Genomic DNA, 19,354 nt, shown 5'->3' with positions numbered 1-19,354 from the left:
AGATAGACACTATCTCTCAGACCCAGTCCACAAACAGATGTTCCGCGCCACATCCCGACAGACCCCCATCCTCTACCCCAAGAAACACGGACCGCCTTCATCACGCAATACCACCCTAGACTGGAACAACTGAACCACAAGCTTTCCTCTGAGCTTTGCTTATGTATCATCATGCCCTGAAACTAAGGACATCCTAACCAAGATCCTTCCTACAACCTCCACAATATTCTAGTCCATTCACAAGACAATCCCAATTCCAATCCCTTGCCACAGAGATCGTATCCCTATGGAAGACATGGGAGCAAGACCTGCCCAATCCACAACTTCCTATTCCAGTCCTGTCATGGGCTTATCCTACCCCATCGAAGGCTGGGGTACCTGTGAGAGCAACTATGTTATATACCAGCTCTGGAGAATCATTACTCAGTTTTTATATTGGTGTTATAACCAACCAGATGTCCAAAAGGATAATGGCCACTGATAAACTGTGGCCAAAAGCAAAGTGGACTATTTTGTGGCATGACATGCACCTGTGTATAACATGCTTGACTTCAATGGGTTGTTTCACAACCCTGGCCATCTGCATCCTCCCCACTTCCATCAACAGTTCTTTGAGCTGTGCAGGTGGGGGTTTTTTAAACCACATTCACCATTCCCGATATCATGCCAGCCTCATCCTCCAGCCACCTGTTCCACCACCTCTGACCTCTCACTTCATTATAATTCACCCCCACTCACTCTCATTGTGTGCTACTTTCTGCTGGTGCCCCCATTACTCTTTTCCCTTCTCTGTTCTGTTTTCCACTCCCTGTTTCAGCTCCCCCTTTCTCTTCCCCACAGCCTCCAGACACATTGCATTTAAGTCAGTGTTGCAACCACAATACTGTCAGTCAGGATTGTATGTACTACCAAAACAAAATATCCTGTAACAGAGCATGAGATATTTTGCTTCACTAACATAGACAATCTTATTGTCTATACTGATGAAACGACGTATCCTGTAACAGAACACGAAGTATTTTGTTTCAATAATACAGACAACCTTCACTGCAACACAGTAAATATGACCCTATTTTGTATTTCAACACTTCAGTTCTTTCTCCAAACATCAGTACAAGAAGAGTTCCATAGACGGGCACCTCCTCTACAGCATGTGGTAGGTATCAGCCACCTGTCCTGATTTTGCGCTGCTACCATCAGTTCACACACCCATCCCATTCCCTCCCCAATCCGATCTATAGTCCTGAAACTAGCACTTTTTATATTTATTTTTATTTATTTATTTCTGCTGTCACCCAGTAAATGAATAAGTTGTGTGTTTGTTTCACTGTTGAAGGTTCATTATGGAACGTTCAACTACCACCTCTCTTAATTCCAGCATAAACAGAACAAACTTGAAGTGGTATGATCCTAGACGTCAGTTTCTAAAACACTTAATCTATATGATATGTATCCCTCTTTAAATTTTGAACAGTTGAAGTAAAGGCTGATAGCAACCCTTGCAAAAATTATATGCAAAGCTACACAATACAAGACAGACATTTACTTATGCCAGTAACAACGTGGAATTTTTGTGAACATTTTCAGGTATAAGGGGCAATCTACCATCAAACATATCTGTTGTCATACCCATAAACATGAAACAGTTAAGGCCTCACCACAAATTACAGCTGTTTTTACACAGAAATAAATGATGCTACATAATGGTGTAAAATATGGAACCATCTTAAATGTAAAATTTACATTTCACTTTAAAAATCAGCACATTTTTAAATATATTTTTACATACACTTGTAGATGACAATGTGTTTCCTTTGGGCTGAATACTCTCTGCCAGTGCTGCAACATCGTTGATTTCTTTACCCGCAGTCTCGTTATCTACAATCTGTACAATAAATAAATATATAAATAAATAAATAAAACAAAAAATTTCTACTGCTATAGCAATTCTATGATCACACTTGTAGTAAAACATGTTTAAATAACTCTTTCACTACAATGACTCTTTTGTAGCATTAAAAAATTACAATAAAAATGTTTCACAGTCATGTAACAATGTTAATCAGTTTTATCTCCAATCATACCATAGATCTATACCTCAGTCTGAAAGTGAAAGTCCTGGATGGTGTCGTGGAAACTAATTAAAATGAGGAAACTAATCACATTTTTGAAATCAGTTAAATGTTATAACAAACTACCAGTCACGAACAGTTCACTTGATAACACTGCAGTTGTACAGGTTCTACTAAAAAGTTAATTACTACGCAGAGGAATCTCTCTCATGCATTCCTGTGTGTTTCTAAAGTGTACTGTAATGTAACAGGAGAATTGGTTATAAGTTAGCAGGATGATTAATTCATAAATTAGGTATCTACTCAATCACTGATTTGCAAACTCTTAATCAACAGAGACAAATATCAACAGTACAACAACTGAAATTTGTTATGAGAGCCAGCCTTTTTAGTAACTTGAATTATATTGGTAGGTAAATTGTTAGTAACTTATTAGGGTATACCAAGGCTGGTTTTGTTAAAAACATCCTTAACCTGACAGGTATGTTTACTGAGGTAAATCCCTTGCAGCTCTCCTGTACTTGTTTCACCTATCTTCTTTTTTTCATTCTCTCTATTTGTCCAAAGCATCTTAACGCTCCTTTCTCAATACTCAACATTACATCTTCTTTCACTCCATGACTATCCCCAAAATTAACTTTATAAATTTTAAGTAAGGTTTCACGTTTTATTTAACACTTAGTGCGCCATCCTCATAATATTATGCTGCAGTCAGTGGTGTGAAGAAGGCCGCGCCTTTAATATTACATTTGCTGTGTCTTCGTGAAAACTGCTGCGCTCGTAATATTGCAGCTGACCCTCCTCAATCAAGTCCTAGTTCCTACATATAGTACCACAGGTCCAGCAGTTCTCAGAAGGGAAACAAACACTTGCAGTATGTATTTCTGCCACTTGGATGTGCAAAAATATAGCTTTCGGCTTTGCAAAACAATTGTTATGTGGCAGTCGACTGTGAGACACCAGTATAAGCATATTCTTATTTGAATCAACATGTGAAGTGATAGCCCAGTGAGTGGTGGTGTGATTCTCTGCATTCTTGAAGAATCGAAACATAATCTGAGCAGTATTTTTCACGAGGATCAGGTAATTCTGTTGTAATTTTCTATACTTTTCACACATATTTCTTGCACAACTTCTCAGATGAAATAATTTATTGTGACATTTTCTTTTCTTATTTCTTCACACTTACACTAAATGTTGTTCATATTCTTTCAACATATACATATTATTTCCGAATAGAGCACAGACAGTAAAAGCATGATGCCAGTTCCTGCTGCAGGGCCCTCAGAATCTCTGAAGCATTCACAGATGTAAAGCGGAAGCGAAAGAAAATGTACAAAACAGTCAGTGCAGGGAAATGACAAATGATGTACCAAATACTACTCCAATTTATACTGGTGTGAGTGGAAATGTAAGTACCGAAAAAAACTCTAAAAGTGGTAGCCCTATCACCGATTTTTCTGTTATTTTCTGGACAGCGAGTTACTTGCTCAATTGAAAAAGCAAACAAATCTACACTGATCAGCCAGAACATTATGACCACCTATCTAACAGCTGGTATGTCCACCTTTGGCACAGATAACAGTGGTCATACATCGTGGTATGGAAGCATGGAGCCCAGGTAGGTTGCTAGGTGGAGTTGGCACCACATCTGAACACACAAGTCACCTAATTCGTGTAAATTCCAAGGAGGAGGAGCAACATCTCATACCACGTTCAATAACGTCCCAGATGCATTCAATTGAGTTCAGATCTGGCGAGTCACGGAGCCAGCACAGCACATCAACTGGAACTCATCACTCTGTTCCCCAAACTATTCCATCACACTCTTGGCCTTGTGACATGACACATCACCTTTCTGAAAAATGTCACTACCGTCAGGAAACATGGTCACCATGAGGAAGTGTATGTGGTCTGCAACCAGTGTACATACTCCTTTGCCATCATCCAGTGTACAATACTCCTTGGCCATCATCGTGCATTACACGATCTCCACTGGACCTGTGGATGCCCAATTCAATGTTCCCCACAGTCACCGCCAGCTTGTTTCCATGCTGCAGTACAAGTGGCAAAGAGCTGTTCCCCAGGAAGATGTTGGATTCACTCTCTCCCATCGGCATATGAAGAAGGTATCAGGATTCGTCAAACTATGCAATGGTCTGCCACTGTGCCAACATCCAGTGCCAATGGTCACGTGCCCATTTCAGTTGTAGGTGCTGATGCTGTCGTGTTAACATTGGTACATGCATGGGTTGTCGGCTGTGGAGAGCCATCGTTAGGAGTGTTTGGTCACTGCGTGTCCAGACATGTTTGTACTCTGTGCTCATCATTAAAGTTTGATGTCAGTTCTGCCACAGTTTGCCATCTGCCCTGTTTTATCAGTCTGCCTGACATCTACAATGGGGGGTGGCCACCCAACCCAATGACTACAGGATGTGTTTTCGCCACATGCTGATAACACTTGCCACAGCACTCCTCAAACACCCAACAACTTGTGCAGTTTCCAAAATGCTCTTACCAAGCCTCCAGGCCATCACAATCTGCCCTCTGTCAAACTCAGATAGATCATGTGCCTTCCCTGTCCTACACATGGACAGCATGCTCACTGATACTACATGCACCACCTCTGTGTCTGACTAGCAATCATTCCTCGCCAGGTGACACTGCTATTGATAATAGATCAGTGGTATAATGTTCTGGCTGATCAGTGTGTATGCCAGGTAACAAATAATATGGAATTGATGCATGAATCGATTACTGTCAAGAAGCAGGCTAGCAGCATGGAAGACAGCTACCTTGGATGACATAAGGAAATTTACTGTCATCAGTTTGCAAATAAGTTTCAGAGAGTGGCCTTGACTAGCAGATCAATGAAGCACAAATACACTTGTGTCATGCAGCTTCTGTCTGAACAAAATGAGCAGAAACAGATTCCTTCCAATACTTTCAATCTTTCATTTGAATGAAAACAATCAAATGGTGAGCCAGGGTTTGATCCACATTCAAACTGCAGTCAGTGTATGACATAAGAATGGATGATACCACCTGTTTGGTTATATCACAATTCATAAGGGATGTCACCATTTAGTGGTGATATTAACAATTGATGAAGGAATATGTCCAAATGTCACCTCAGTTTCCAGCAATGCATGCCACAGAAGCCATGGCATAAAACTGTATATGCAATTTTGTGAGCAATGTGGTGTTGAGACAGCTTGATAATTTAGCAAGTAAGGGTCACCATGCTATACACTGATTGATACTTCATAAGAGTAGTGCTGGCAACAGCTCCTGAAGATATATGTAGTGATTTTGTTGACAATGTCAAAAAAAAAGCAGGAGAGGAATGTCATCAGCTTCGTCCCTAGTGCTTTTCTCCAGTGAAATGACATTAGTTGCCACTATAAGGGAAACATTTTAGCCTCAAGATGGGAAGACAAAAGAGACATGTTACTATCACAAGACACAGAGGCAGTCAGAAGAGGGGGAAAAAAACATCAGCAGCAGTGCTCAACTACAATAAGATGCTGATCTCAGTGACCAGATAGTGCCTTACAGGGTACTTGATCATTGTTCAGTCAAGTTGTAGAGAAACCTGTCATTCAGCCTTATCCTGATGGCAATTTCAAATGTCCGTGTGCTTTACAAGCAGGTGGGAAAAAATGTGCTACTAACAGTCAGCCTATTTCAAGTGGTGCTGAATTTTCATGATTGGATGAGAGGCATTTCTTGAACACAATATCTATTCCATCAGCAGGGAAGAAGAATGCATAGAAAACTTGGCAACTGTGTCGGAGAGGGTCAGGAAAGGAGGAGGAGTCACCAGAAGGAAGGATACTTCATTCCAATGTGTGGTATGCAAAGTGGGTTGTGTGTGCAACCCTGTTTCCAGTTATATGATTAAAAAGAACTACTCCAAATAAAAGTTAATTTGCAGAAATTTAACATTCATGATCTATGTACACAAATACATAAACTCTGCCATGAGCCTGTAACATGGAAAAACGATTTTTTCTTACCTGAAAACAGATCCTTTGTTTTAATTGGGGTGATGAAAAGTTTACAAAGCAGGGCACCATAAGTGGCATGTATTTGAAGAGGAAATACTAAGCTTTATTCTTGCTTGAGAAAACCATATTTATGATTATTCCTGAATCTGTACTGAAGGGACAAAATACTGTAAAAATGGCTGGCTCTGAATGACAGACTGCAAAAATGGACTGGCACTAGGGTAGTAGATGTGCATATATGGCTGAGACTCAAAGTGTTAACTGTAGGTACATTAAATAAAACTTGATATCATCCTTAATAATGATATTATTTATTAATGCAGTTAAATTACAAGGCATCATAAAATTAAATTACAAGGGTGACTGACAAACACTAGGGTGAACAATGGCCTTGCATCTCCTTGGAAACTTTGGTAAGTCAAGATTGAATGTTACCGTTTTTAATTTTTGGCACAATTCCAGGTGCTCATTAATAAGACAACTTCTCAATTTATTCTTGATAAGGAGAAGGAAAGATGAAAGGATGTGGGTTTTAAGGGAGAGAGTAAGGAGTCATTCCAATCCCGGGAGCGGAAATACTTACCTTAGGGGGAAAAAAGGATAGGTATATACTCGCGCGCAAACACACACACACACACACACACACACACACACACACACACACAAATCCATACATACATATACAGACACAAGCAGATGTCTGCTTGTGTCTGTATATGTATGGATGGATTTGTGTGTGTGTGTGTGTGTGTGTGTGTGTGTGTGTGTGTGTGTGTGTGCGCGCGCGCGTGAGTATATACCTATCCTTTTTTCCATCTAAAGATGTGTCATTAAATGGGTATATAAGTGAGGTTGTTACACACCCTCGGAACTCATACCATATGCACTAACTGCCGCCTGCGACGCTGTCACTACTTGTGACTGTCTTCAAAGCAGGGGTGGATAATGCTTCCAGGTCAGGTGCATGATATCAGATGTCTGCTTGTGTCTGTATATGTATGGATGGATTTGTTTGTGTGTGTGCGCGCGAGTATATACCTATCCTTTTCCCCCCTAAGGTAAGTCTTTCCACTCAGGGGATTGAAATGACTACTTACCCTCTCCCTTAAAACCCACATCCTTTCATCTTTCCTTCTCCTTCCCTCTTTCCTGACGAAGCAACCGCCGGTTGCGAAAGCTCGAAATTTTGTGTGTGTGTGTTGTGTGTTGTTTTATTGTGCCTGTCTACCGGCGCTTTCCCACTTGGTAAGTCTTGCAAACTTTGTTTTTAATATATTTTTCCCATGTGGAAGTTTCTTTCTATTTTATTCTCGATAAGGTTCATATTTGAAAATGATAATTCACATGGAAATATGACGACCTGATTAAGTAAAGAATAGCAGACACTAGTTTTTTAGCTGATTATATAAGTCAGGAATACTATTCTAAGTGTTAAAACATTAACGTGTCTCCCTTCTCCATGTCTTTCAAAGCAGACTGCTTGTGCTGTGAATTAAGTTCACATTTGTTTTTCTCCAACATTTTTATAACAGCACAAAGATGTTCTGATTTCGAACTCCACAATATATTTTTCTTTTTTTAAATCCAGCATTTGTGTTTCAAACTGCTAGAATCAATGTTAAAGATGGAGTAATTTAATCATACTACAGTAGCAGTAAGAGGTTTTTTCTAACAAATTATAAAGTCATCCTGTTTACGAATTTATGAAACCTGTTGAGAAAAGCTTTCCTCATGTTGAAATGACTTGGTCTGAAATAGCAAATGTCAATATCAGTGTTATTTTCTTGGTGATATTTCAACAGGTTTGAAAAGGAAATTAAGGGTTTCTCTTTCAAAATCCTGATCAAAAAGGGATACTATGTTTTTTAAATGAAATACCTTCTTCTAAAACAAACAGTTCCACACTATTCTCTAGGACAGATATTCTTTCCACTACTTCATTTTGCATGACATTCACCACGTTAAAAATGATATCATGCACCTGACCTGGAAGCATTATCCACCCATGCTTTGAAGACAGTCACAAGTAGTGACAGCGTCGCAGGTGGCAGTTAGTGCATATGGTATGAGTTCCTAGGGTGTGTAACAACCTCACTTACATACCCATTTAATGACACATCTTTATCTTCAAAATAGACTCTCCACTCACCCAGGCTGAGACCGAGTTTTGTGCAGGGAGCACAAAAGTTCAGCTGCACTGTACGTGCACTCCCACACGTGGTACTCTGTGGAAGACCCACACTCAAGGTGCTGAAGAGCTGCATGTGGGTTGTGAGCCATCGTTCACTGACCATTGTACTAGATGGTTAACATTGAGCCACCAATATAATACTTCAACAGGCACACACAAAAGATCCTAGACCATTGCCTATTGTGACACTTACTGTAGTCTGTAATGGTTAGAGGGACACAAGGGAGATTTAACAGGCCATAAAAAGCAACGATGCGAGGTGAGAAGGGAACAAGAATTTCATATTTGATAGGTAGTGACTGGATGATTGGTCAATGGTGCAGTACATTAATAATAACCGTTAAAGCTTTCATGAAGTGCCAAACCCTCAAGTCAGCATATCACTTTACTACATACATGTCAAATATGACTACATAAATTCATTTGGCACAAAATGTCCATTAACGAGGCAAAATAAATTAATAAAATAAATTTTAGAAGGCAGTGTTCATGGACAGCTCATAACATACTATGTTCTGGGGGCTTTATGTAGATATCATACAAACTTTTACCTTCATTTCAATACTTACTATTGTTTTCTGAAGTTATTCAGGATTCTAAAATTACAGCAGGGTGCAAACTGAAACCAGTTCAGGACATTTCATAATTATTTTAGTCTCTGACAAGAAGAGTTAATAATTTATTTTTTAAATGTCAGCCGTAAACTGTGTTGCATGAGTAAACAAACTCCAGAGACACTGGGTCACAACTGCAAGAACTATATGAAACTACAATTTCAAGAGTGCTGAATAACAAACAAGAGAGCATTTATAAACATTTTTGCTGTACCATAGGCCACAGAATATAACAGCAAACATTGCCACGTTTATTTTCGTGAAAAAGACAATTGTGTATAGTACATCGAAATTAAAAAATTTCACTTGTCTCAGGCTTGTCAGATGCTCCTAAGCTGCTGTTGGATCATTCAGACTGGACTATTGATCTTTAGGGATATGTACTCCTTGGCAAGGCAAAGTGGCAGCTCTGCCATAGCAGGAATTAAATGGTCACATGATGTAGTGTAACATATCACTTTGATTAAGTGATGTATTGCACCAGCGTTTTGGAAACCAACGAATGATGTTCACCACTATAATAAATTTGTTTTCTTAACGTATTAAATAATCTACTGTTTGGATTTATTTTGTATTTACGTGCATGTATCATGTGATGGATGGATGCAGTGTATCGGAAGCCAGGATAACAATAATCATCATACCACTTTCACAGCCATAGTAATGCGACAGTCATGTTACCAGTCGTAATTGACATCCACAAAGCAATACGGCAATGGCAAACTAAACGGGGGGTATTGCTGCCTCAGTCTCAGGTTGATTTTTACTATGATAGAACTTTTGTAAACAATTAGATGTCGATCACTTTGTTGTTCTGCTCCGAGTATAGTTTGAAAATTAAGTTGTGGAATTATTGCTATGTGATTATGAAATAATACGGTTAGAAGTTAGATGGTCTCTGTATATCCAGCTCAAAGTAGGGGCCAGACTAACTGAACCTCATAATGACTCTTACAATAACAATTCTAAATCTATTACATTTGAAAAGATGGAACTCACGAATGCCATAAAGGTAACCAACTAAGGGAGAGAGCCCCTGACAGCAACAAGCAGGCATAAAACACTGAGTTCACAAGCAGAATGTATGGTTTGGTTAAGGATCAGTAGCATACTGAAGATTAATGTTACTCAGATTCTTCACAAAGTATAACCGGTAAAGAAAATTTTGGTAGCAAACAAAGCACAGAGTGAACAAGGAAGTTGGAACACATGGGTTGAGCAATTGGTAGTGCGCACTGTCTTTAAAAAGCAAGGGCTCTATATTCAAGTTCCATCATAATAAAGTTTTAGCTTGTCTCAAATGTTTGTCATAGCACATACACTACTAAAGAGCAAACAAATTTCACTGCTATCATTGCAGCAATTAATTTTTTAACATTTAAATTTGTGGCATCCCTCTCGCACCATTTTTTCTTCATTGAAGGAAAACATCACCTTCTCATCTTTCATTTCTGCCTGTTCATCCAGCAATGTCTTCAAACCAATCTCAGTTCCTTCTTCACTACTGCTGCCTGCAGCTTCGTCCTCCGACTGACTCTCCTCACCTAATCACAAGTAAAGAGAGAGTTGTCTGTAAATTTTAAAATTTGTTGTTGTGTGAACATTACATTCACTGATGCATGACTAGAATGAGTTGTAAGGTTTAAGCATGCAAAAACCCAAATTTTAAAGAGGCAAAAAACATCTAATGCTATGAATATTACATTTCAAAAATATTTGAAAGATAGTTCAATAATGTTACCAGATATCACAACACTACCAAAAATAGAGAAAATTAAAACAAAACAATACAAGAAACACGTTTTCCAGCTCCAACAACACATCCAAGTCTCAAAGCATGAAAAGCCCACAAGCTCTATTGAGGCTCACCATAATACTACACTACTGCAACCTCGAGCAAATTTCATATGATGTACTGGTACAAGAGCTGTAAGTTTTCACACAAAAGGCCCCATTAATATATCATACAAGGAAGAAATTTCCAACGAAATTATAACTGCTAAATATTGTTCTAAATTGCACTGTTTCTTTTAAAAATGAGATTTCATTTATCAGATTTAGCCCGAAAATCTTTTGCTATGACATAATCCACATACTGTTTTCCCAGAAAATCTCTTTTTGCTATGGCATTTCCACTACTATTTTTATTTTTAATTCTAAAACCTTCTTTTAGCAGTTAAACTACTGTATAGAATAAAGCTAGAAAATGAATCCTACAAGTTGAACTGGGAAAGACAATTGGCACCAAAACTGTCAGACATGACATTACCTACACCTAAAAGAGCTAATGCAATTAAAATATCTTGGTGTAGGTCCACCAATGCAAAACAGAATTATTTTGTTTTTATGCCCCAAACATGTTTCATGTAGTTGCATCATACTCAATGGACACCTATTTCTTCACTAAATTGCATTTTTATTCCATAAATGCACCCAAGATGAAATTAGGTTTATTTTAACCTAACTCAAACATACTATTTTTAGATCAATGGGTAAATTCTTTTGAGAAAATTATAAAACTGGTGTTGTTGTTATTGTGAGGTCTCCAGTCCAAAAACTGGTTTGATGCAGTTTCCCATATTTGTATTTCTTGAGCAAACATCTCCATCTCTGCATAATTGCAACAACCTACATCTGCTCCAGACAGAATTTTAATCGGTTTAATAAAGAGGATATTTTTATAATTTTATCAACATGTCTGGCTGTACACTGGAACCCAGGTTGGGGGTGAGCTATTTATCATGTCTGGCTAGATAACATGGACATCTCTGCTACTCCCCCCTTCACTGGTAGTACTAAAAATTTTAGCTCCTAAAAGTAAGCATTGGCCAGCAATTCTGCATTCTTAATTTTAGAATATTTTTGGAAAAAATATATCACTTTTCACTAATATATGTCATGTATGTAACACAATGCGTGGTGGCTGTCCTCTTATTTTCTTATTTTACGTCATGTGATTTGCAACACAACCACTTTTTTTTCCCCCCCTGCTGTGCAAATATATCCTAACTTCCAGTTTTACAATCAGGACGTTGTTGGTTGACTTTAACTTTAAAATATTGTATTTAAGATAATGAACAAAATTTTTTATTGTTTTCAACTCACTGCAGTAATGTAATGTCATGAGGACTTGTGTATCTTTTAACATTGGCTTTTTTTTATGTTTTATGCAGGCAGAAAGTTCAGAATGAAACTCTCATTCCTCAGCAAAGTGTTCACTGATATTATACTTCCTTGCAGATTAAAACTATGTGCTAGACCGAGACTTAGACTCGGGACCTCTGCCTTTTGCAGGCAAGTGCTTTACTGACTGAGTTACCCAAGCACAGCTCATGCCCCGTCCTCATAGGTTTACGTCCCACAGTACCTCACCTCCTACCTTCGCGAGTCTCAGTCCAGCATAAGGTTTTAATATGACAAGAATTTTCAGGTAGAAAGTCATTTGGTATACTGGCTGGATAATGGGAGAAATTTCAATGTAAGCTTCACCAGAGGAAACCATGATGGAAAACACGTAGCCCCTGGAATAAAATGCCGGCATTCCAGCCCAAAATGCTGGAGTTGGCGGACTTGTTTGCATGAGGTGTGCTTGCCTGAGTGTGTTGTGAATGTTTTGTGTGTGTGTGTGTGTGTGTGTGTGTGTTTACCGATGAAGGCTGTGGCCGAAAGCTGTATGTGAGTGTCTTTTGATCGTGCCTGTCTGCAACCTGATGCGTCTTCTTTTCCTAGATTGTTGTTGTTCCTACCTGGAGTTTCCATTGTTTGAATTTTTATTCTTTGGCTATTTTCACCTTTTATAACAGTAAATAACTGCCTTTATTGTGTTGGTTGCAAAATAGATGACAAAGAGATCAGATATAATTGACTACATCTTCAAAATGCAACAGAAGAATAGAAATTTATCTATAATTTTTTAGACTTCTGTCATCATAGAAACAGGGCTGCTTTGAGAACATTTTTCCACACAAATGACTGATCTGGCTGACCTCCATATTTTACAAGCTAGTGTACCTCATGTTCAGATGTACAGCTAATGCACCTAACAGTTTCCTACCTTCACAAATTACAAATACTACAGTGTTAAAAGATTTCAATGGCAATTAAGAAGGCAAATTTGAAAGAAAAATACTGTACAATAGCTTCAAAATACCATCTACTAATAATAACAGTCACCAATGAACTTCCAGCTCCCAATTTCCTCATTTCTGAGGTTTGAAATTTATATCAAGAGTTCAAAGTTTGGATAAATTCAGTTTAAAAATGAGAAGCAAACTTGTTATTGTGACTGTCATTACATAGTGTCTCACAAACATTTTAACTGCTTGTGTGAAATGGAATCTCCCAGCATATAGGCTGATGAAAAGGTCTGAAGTTTCCAGCCGTGTGGTAGTGTTAAAGCACTGAAATGTTTCAGAGTGTGAGCAGTGTACCCCCTCCACCTGGCTACAGATAGCTGGGTACTGGCTGGGACAAAGGCGGGGATGTGGGTAAGATTGTTGAGGTGAGCGTAGCAGGTGCGTGTTCACACTCCTGTCTCAGCATTCCGTGACAGTGCTGGGCCTGCTCTCTTTGTACTGCCTCTTAACGCGGGATTCTGTGCTGCACTCAGTTGGTTTCCTTCGTACTTATAGACCAGATTCATGTGAATCCCTATTTCAATGGATGCCTTTATGATACTGCTCCAAGAGTCAGCTTTTCGGTGTAACATCCTGCTGCTCTAAAATTCAAAGGTGTGATCTTCCTCAATGCTGTGCTCTGCTATTGCTAATTTCTCTGTATGTCCCAGTCACACATGCTTGACACGTTCCCCACAGGGTTTCGAAATACGGGACAGCATTTGCCCAACTTATTGCTGGCCACATTTGCAGACAAAACTGTAAACTCCAGGTACATTCAATTTTAATGTGTGTTTCACAGAACCAAGCCACTATTTCATCTTCAGTAGTTGTTGAAAGACAGTTTTTATGCCGGATTTTTCAAGTAGCCTCACAATTTTAGCTCAGAGTGGTTATAAAATTAGTTTTATCTTAATAATATGAATATTTATATATGTGTTTGGAGAGAGAAAGAGAGAGGTTGATTTTTGATTGAGATTTTTACTTTTAAATCGTAACTGGTACCTGAATTTTGGTTACTGCCTCCTTGAATGATCAGCTTCGGCACCAGTTGGTGATGTATTATAATTTGGAGGAAGTTATTGTTCTTTAAGGTTTAAAATACGACTCTGTTAGTTATTTGGCCGTATTGTGGATAGCTCTGAGCCCAAGTTTTCATAGCTTTTCATACCTAAGGGACCACTGTTGTAAGTAAGTAAGTAAGTAAGTAAGCTCAAAGAGCAATCTGTTTTTCGTGAGAAAAGGAGATTGCTTGGCACACAAAAATCCTTCAAACTACACGCGCTGCTGCATCAAAATTGGTCAATGGAGTTCAGCACCATACTATTATACAAGAACATAATCCAATTACTGCAATTAAGAAATTATGAGAGGTTGTTATGTATTGAATGAAAACTGTAGAGAAAGCATGTCCTTTCCTGTATTTTAGTGAACTTGGTACACTTACAGTTCTGTCGACTGATAGCTGGTGACGACAATGAAGTTCACCTCCTTTCCCAAAAAACGAGATATTTCTGCTCTTCACTTCCAGAAAATTTGTATACATAAATGTTTGGCAACTATTACACATACTTTACTCGGTTTTATCACTGAAATAGCAATTTTCACAAAACGTTCTGAGCGACGGTCTAGCAACACGTCCTCTCTGGGTTTTACTGTTGCGGGGATTGTGCGCCAAAGAGCCTACTACTGTCCAGGCGCGCTTCACTTCACTTCAGACACAAATTAGTTAAAAAGAAAGGGCAGTGAGGCTCACATAACATTACAAGGTCCCGAGTACAGAAGGAAAGCAAGTCTCTTGTTTCCTCCTTCCTATTCCTGGTTTGCTGCACCTTTTTTCTCTTTGAATGTCATACTAATATGAGGTTCACTGTACTCATTTTTCAGGAACACCTTCTTTAGCTGTGGTAGTTCAGCTGGGAGGCTTTCTTTATCACAGACGGCATGCACCCTATGTACCAAAATGGTCAGCACTGCCTGCCACTGTACTTGCATACAGAAACAGGTCTGTGTGTTTTTTTTTTTTTTTTTTTTTCTATCTGCTGAATGGCCAGGTGTACAGTCTGTCATCTCCTTTATTAGAATGTCCAAGAAAGGAAGACAGCCAGTCTCCTTTATTTCTACAGTGAAACCACTGTTTTGATGGATGCTATTAAGGTGGTCCAGGAACTCATCCACTGCCTATGTGTCATCCTCCCTTACCACAAAAGTATTGTCAACATTGTGGAAGAACTACTGGGTTTCTGATGAGCCATTTGAAGGGCCACTTCCTCAAGAGTTCCATGTAGAGATTTGTGACCCTTGGTGCCAGTGAAGAAGCCATGGCCAAACCACGCATCTGTTCATACAACTCCCTGTTGCAATTTAAAGAGATGGTTGTCAGTGTACCTTCAAAAAGTTTAACTATTTGTGGCTGCAAGAGAAAAGACAGCACAACTGAGGCGGCTTGCAGAGATACTTTTGTGAATATTGATGTAACACTGAAATTCACAAGCAAGTCATCTCTTTATAGTTAAGTCATCTCTTTATAGTCGCATGTCCTTAAGTACTTCACGAAATCGGTTGATTCTTAGCGTGAAAACAACAGTGTCCCAAATATCACCACACATTTTACCAGTTGATAATGGTGTGAATTAATTGTGTCTGGTATTGACTGCAGAGGCACTCCTTCCTTATAGATTTTGGGCAATACATAAAGGTATGGTGTTGCTGCTTCTTCACTGCCTTTGGCAGATATAAGCTCTGCATCACATGCACTGTTTTCCTGGTGACTGTCAAGGTTGGATCCTTTTTGAGCTTCCCTTAGGCTGGGTTCTGTAGCAGTGTACTAGTTTTATGATGGTAGCCATCAGTGTGTATCAGCACCTTTGCATTTACTTTGTCTGCTGGACAAATCATAGTTTAACTGCTAATGAAAACTGAAGGTCTCTAAATGAAAGACAGAGTGCATGTTCTAAGTCAAATCTGTTGTTATTCATTTCTCAAACAGAATTTCATATCAGAAAATACCAATGCACCCACTAAGGATAACAATAACTACAATAAATCATCATCGAGGCATAAAAAGACCATTAAAAGGTAGCTGTATTAAAAGTACAAACACAAAGGCACACTCCCACAACCAGAGTACAAAAGATTATCAATTACTGAAAGCAGTTGCCTGGCCTGATGTAGATGGGAAGGTTTGGGGGGGGGGAGGGAGGGGAGGGGGGGGAAGATGCAGGAGGCAAGTAGAGAGTAGTGGGATTTTCAACAGCTCATTCAGCAGCTGAATAACAAAATGAAAGGAGTTTGGGGGGGGGGGGGGGGTAAAGCATATGAGACATAAAAGGGAGGAGGTTGAGGTTGGGGAGGAAAGAGAGGAAAGGAGAGAAGGTGAAGATGACAAGGGAGTTGCGAGAGGGGAGAGAGAGAGAGAGAGAGAGAGAGAGAGAGAGAGAGAGAGAGAGAGAGAGAGAGAGAGAGAGAGAGAGAGAGGTGGAAAATCATAGAAACTTGAGTTGGAAGGAATCATCAAAATGGCCCACATAATGAAGCAGCTGTCAAAGTCATTATTGTTTGGTGTGCAGCATGTTTGGCAACTGAATGTTCAAGTCTGCAGTCTGTCACAGTTTTGGCAGTAGCCATTCATTCATGTGAGTACACATTTTGTTACCTATCATGTCCAAATAGAATGTTGCACAGACATTGCAGCATAGCTGATATATTGCATGACTGTTTTCACACATGACCATGCCATTGAATGGGTAAGAAATGCTTGTGACTGGACTGCAGTAACAAAGCTTCACATATGTAATTGACCTTCGAAAATGAAATAATCGTGGGTCAGGATGTGGCTGACTAGGAGGATTTGGAAAGAGATGGTGGGTTTGGTACCAGAAGGACATTAGGAAATATACTGTTCTATGGCCACAAGACCACGGGTATGGGAGATGTTGATGTACAAGGACACCGAACCAACAGGGAGTGTGATGGCAACTGGATGCAAATTACGTAGTGGTGGTGAAGGAATTGGGCAGTGTCTTGAATGTATGATGGGAGGTTGCGGACAACAGTTTGCAGGTTTTGGTGAACAAAAGAAGATGTTTGTTCTGTCTGGGCATTGTTCCCAGCCTTGTGGGATGGTATCAGGATCATGATCGTAAGATCTGTATGGAGAGGTATTGCACAGTTGGTGGAGACCTGGGGCCACATAGTCTCTTTGATTCATGAATGCTGTGGTGAAGTCATTGTCCGTGGGAAGGATGATAAGATCTGGATTGGTTTTCAGGTTACAGATAGCTGTGTGTTCCATAGGAGCTACGCTGGACTCACTTGGGAGGAATTTAGGAAAGGAAGATAAGGGCAGCTGCAAGTGACAAATTTCGGGAAGATTACCCGGGAAGATTATGGTTGGGGAGTGGTTAGAAAACCTACTCCAAAATCTGCTTTGCCTTCTTCCAAAACAACAATCCACCTTTCTAGATTTCAATTCCAATATCTCAGATGGTTCCTTTAAATATGTCCGTTCATATAAATTGCACCAACCATCATCGGTACCCATTGCATGTCAAAAAGTCTTTTCCTTACAGATCTGCACCTGTGGACTTCGCATTTGCAGTGGAAAGCTTGAGTTGTTGAAATACACCAACCGCTACCCATCCAACTTACAGAATATCTTTGTTCATTCCTGTTCAAATAATGCTCACTATCCGGCAGCCCTTGGGTCATTCCCTTGTGCTCGGCCCTGGTGCAAGACTTGCCCCACATTTCCACCCACCACCTCTTGCAGCAGACCAGTCACAGGAGCATGTGCGACAGCAGGCATGTTATACATCAGCTATGCTTCTATTACTGTGCAGCATTTTGTGGGCACAAGTAATCAACTGTCTACTCGCGCGACTGGCCACTAGTAAACTGTGGTAAACCGCAAACTTGACCATTCATGTATTGCACCCCACAATCCCAGTGCTTCAATAGCTGCTTAATTACATGGCCCATCTGGATGGTCCCTTGGAGCATGAGTTTCTCATAACTACACAAGCAGGGATTATCTCTCCAGTATAGCATGCATACTTGCAATCCCCCTGGCCTCAACCTCCACTAACCCGTGGCCACATCAGTCTGTTACAGGCGAGTGGTTGCTTCTTCCTATTTTATGTACTGTTCCATTCAAGCATTTTCCATTATTATAAAAAAAGAACTTTTTTGTAAAGGAAGATGACTACCAAATTATTATAATGACATCAAAAATGAAGAATGACAACAATTCATATATAACTGATTGCCACATAGTGCAGTGATGTATTTAACATCAAAGAGTTGTTGCTAGCTTCTGAATTCTAATGAGTTCGCCAGAAAAATGTACACACTCTTTGTCAGGCTCTATCGAGATACTGATATTGTTGTTCGATTTGAGTTATGAGTGTGTTGCAGTATGGTCTTTGGCTAAACAGATGTTAGAAATTTCATCTCGGTATTGAGAAGATGGCTGGAGCAAGATTGACACTTGAGTAACAAAAATTGTTTGTGAGGTGGTTTCTCAGAAGTGTGATAACTCTGTTGAAGTGCAACGTCAGTAGAGGCTGGAGTTTGAAACAGAACCGCTAACATGCCTAACAATTAAATGCACCATTGCCAGATTTGAATGGCATGGAACAATTTATGATGTTCACAAAGGAATATCAGGAAGACTGCGTACAGCTACAAGTCCTGCTTCATCAGTCCCTTGTGTTGGGAATGTTTGTTACTTCTCCACAGAAGCCTGCTACGCAATGTGCACGTGAAGTGGGGGTAAGCAGTACAAGTGTACGAAGAATTCTGAAAGCTGAAGAGTGGAAAGTTTACATTCCACGATTACTGCTCGTGATTAATGACGACGATCCTGATCGCTGAATGCAATTTTGCAAATGGTATCAGCAAAGGGTAACTGGCGCCAAACAATTTGTGACAAAGGTAGTGTGGAGTAACTAGGAACAATTTATATGTAATGGAACCATCAATTGGTGTAGTGTGTACTGGGCACTGGAAAATTCACATGTTTATGTGGATAAAGCAGTCAATCTACCAAGGGTTCATGTGTGGTGTGGACTGTAATCTAAGGGCTCAGTAGGACCCCTTTTTCTTTGGTGCTACTGTCAATGTAGAAGTGTACCTGGAAATGTTATGCACATCAATTTAGCCAGGTATATGTGCCTTTATGGAGCTGATGAAGAGGTCTTCAACCAAAGGGACAGGGAGCCACCACACTACCACCTAGCTGTACGAGCTTTCCTGGATGACAATTTTCCGGGGCATTGGATTGGACGAAGAGGGCCCACTGAGTTCCCTCCACAATCGCCACCTATGGAGTTTTACTTGTGGGAAATTGTGA

The 19,354-nt window shown here is 39.7% G+C and overlaps 1 protein-coding gene across 4 annotated transcripts in view; it reads right to left on the bottom strand.

Annotated features, from left to right (window-relative positions):
- LOC126356979 (helicase domino-like) overlaps window positions 1-19,354 on the bottom strand; it is a 379,868-nt gene that overhangs the window by 273,916 nt on the left and 86,598 nt on the right. For all 4 annotated transcript variants that reach the window (XM_050007413.1, XM_050007415.1, XM_050007414.1 and 1 more), the window contains 2 exons: window positions 10,322-10,431; window positions 1,790-1,885 (listed from right to left, as the gene is read on the bottom strand). In XM_050007413.1, coding sequence (XP_049863370.1) covers window positions 1,790-1,885; window positions 10,322-10,431 — 206 coding nt within the window. The remainder of the gene's footprint in view (window positions 1-1,789; window positions 1,886-10,321; window positions 10,432-19,354) is intronic.

This window comes from Schistocerca gregaria, chromosome 1, assembly GCF_023897955.1.
Source record: "Schistocerca gregaria isolate iqSchGreg1 chromosome 1, iqSchGreg1.2, whole genome shotgun sequence".
In the NCBI taxonomy this organism is placed as follows: Eukaryota; Metazoa; Arthropoda; class Insecta; order Orthoptera; family Acrididae; genus Schistocerca; species Schistocerca gregaria.
Note: the sequence above shows the minus strand (reverse complement) of the source record. Positions and strands in the feature narration are given on the sequence as shown.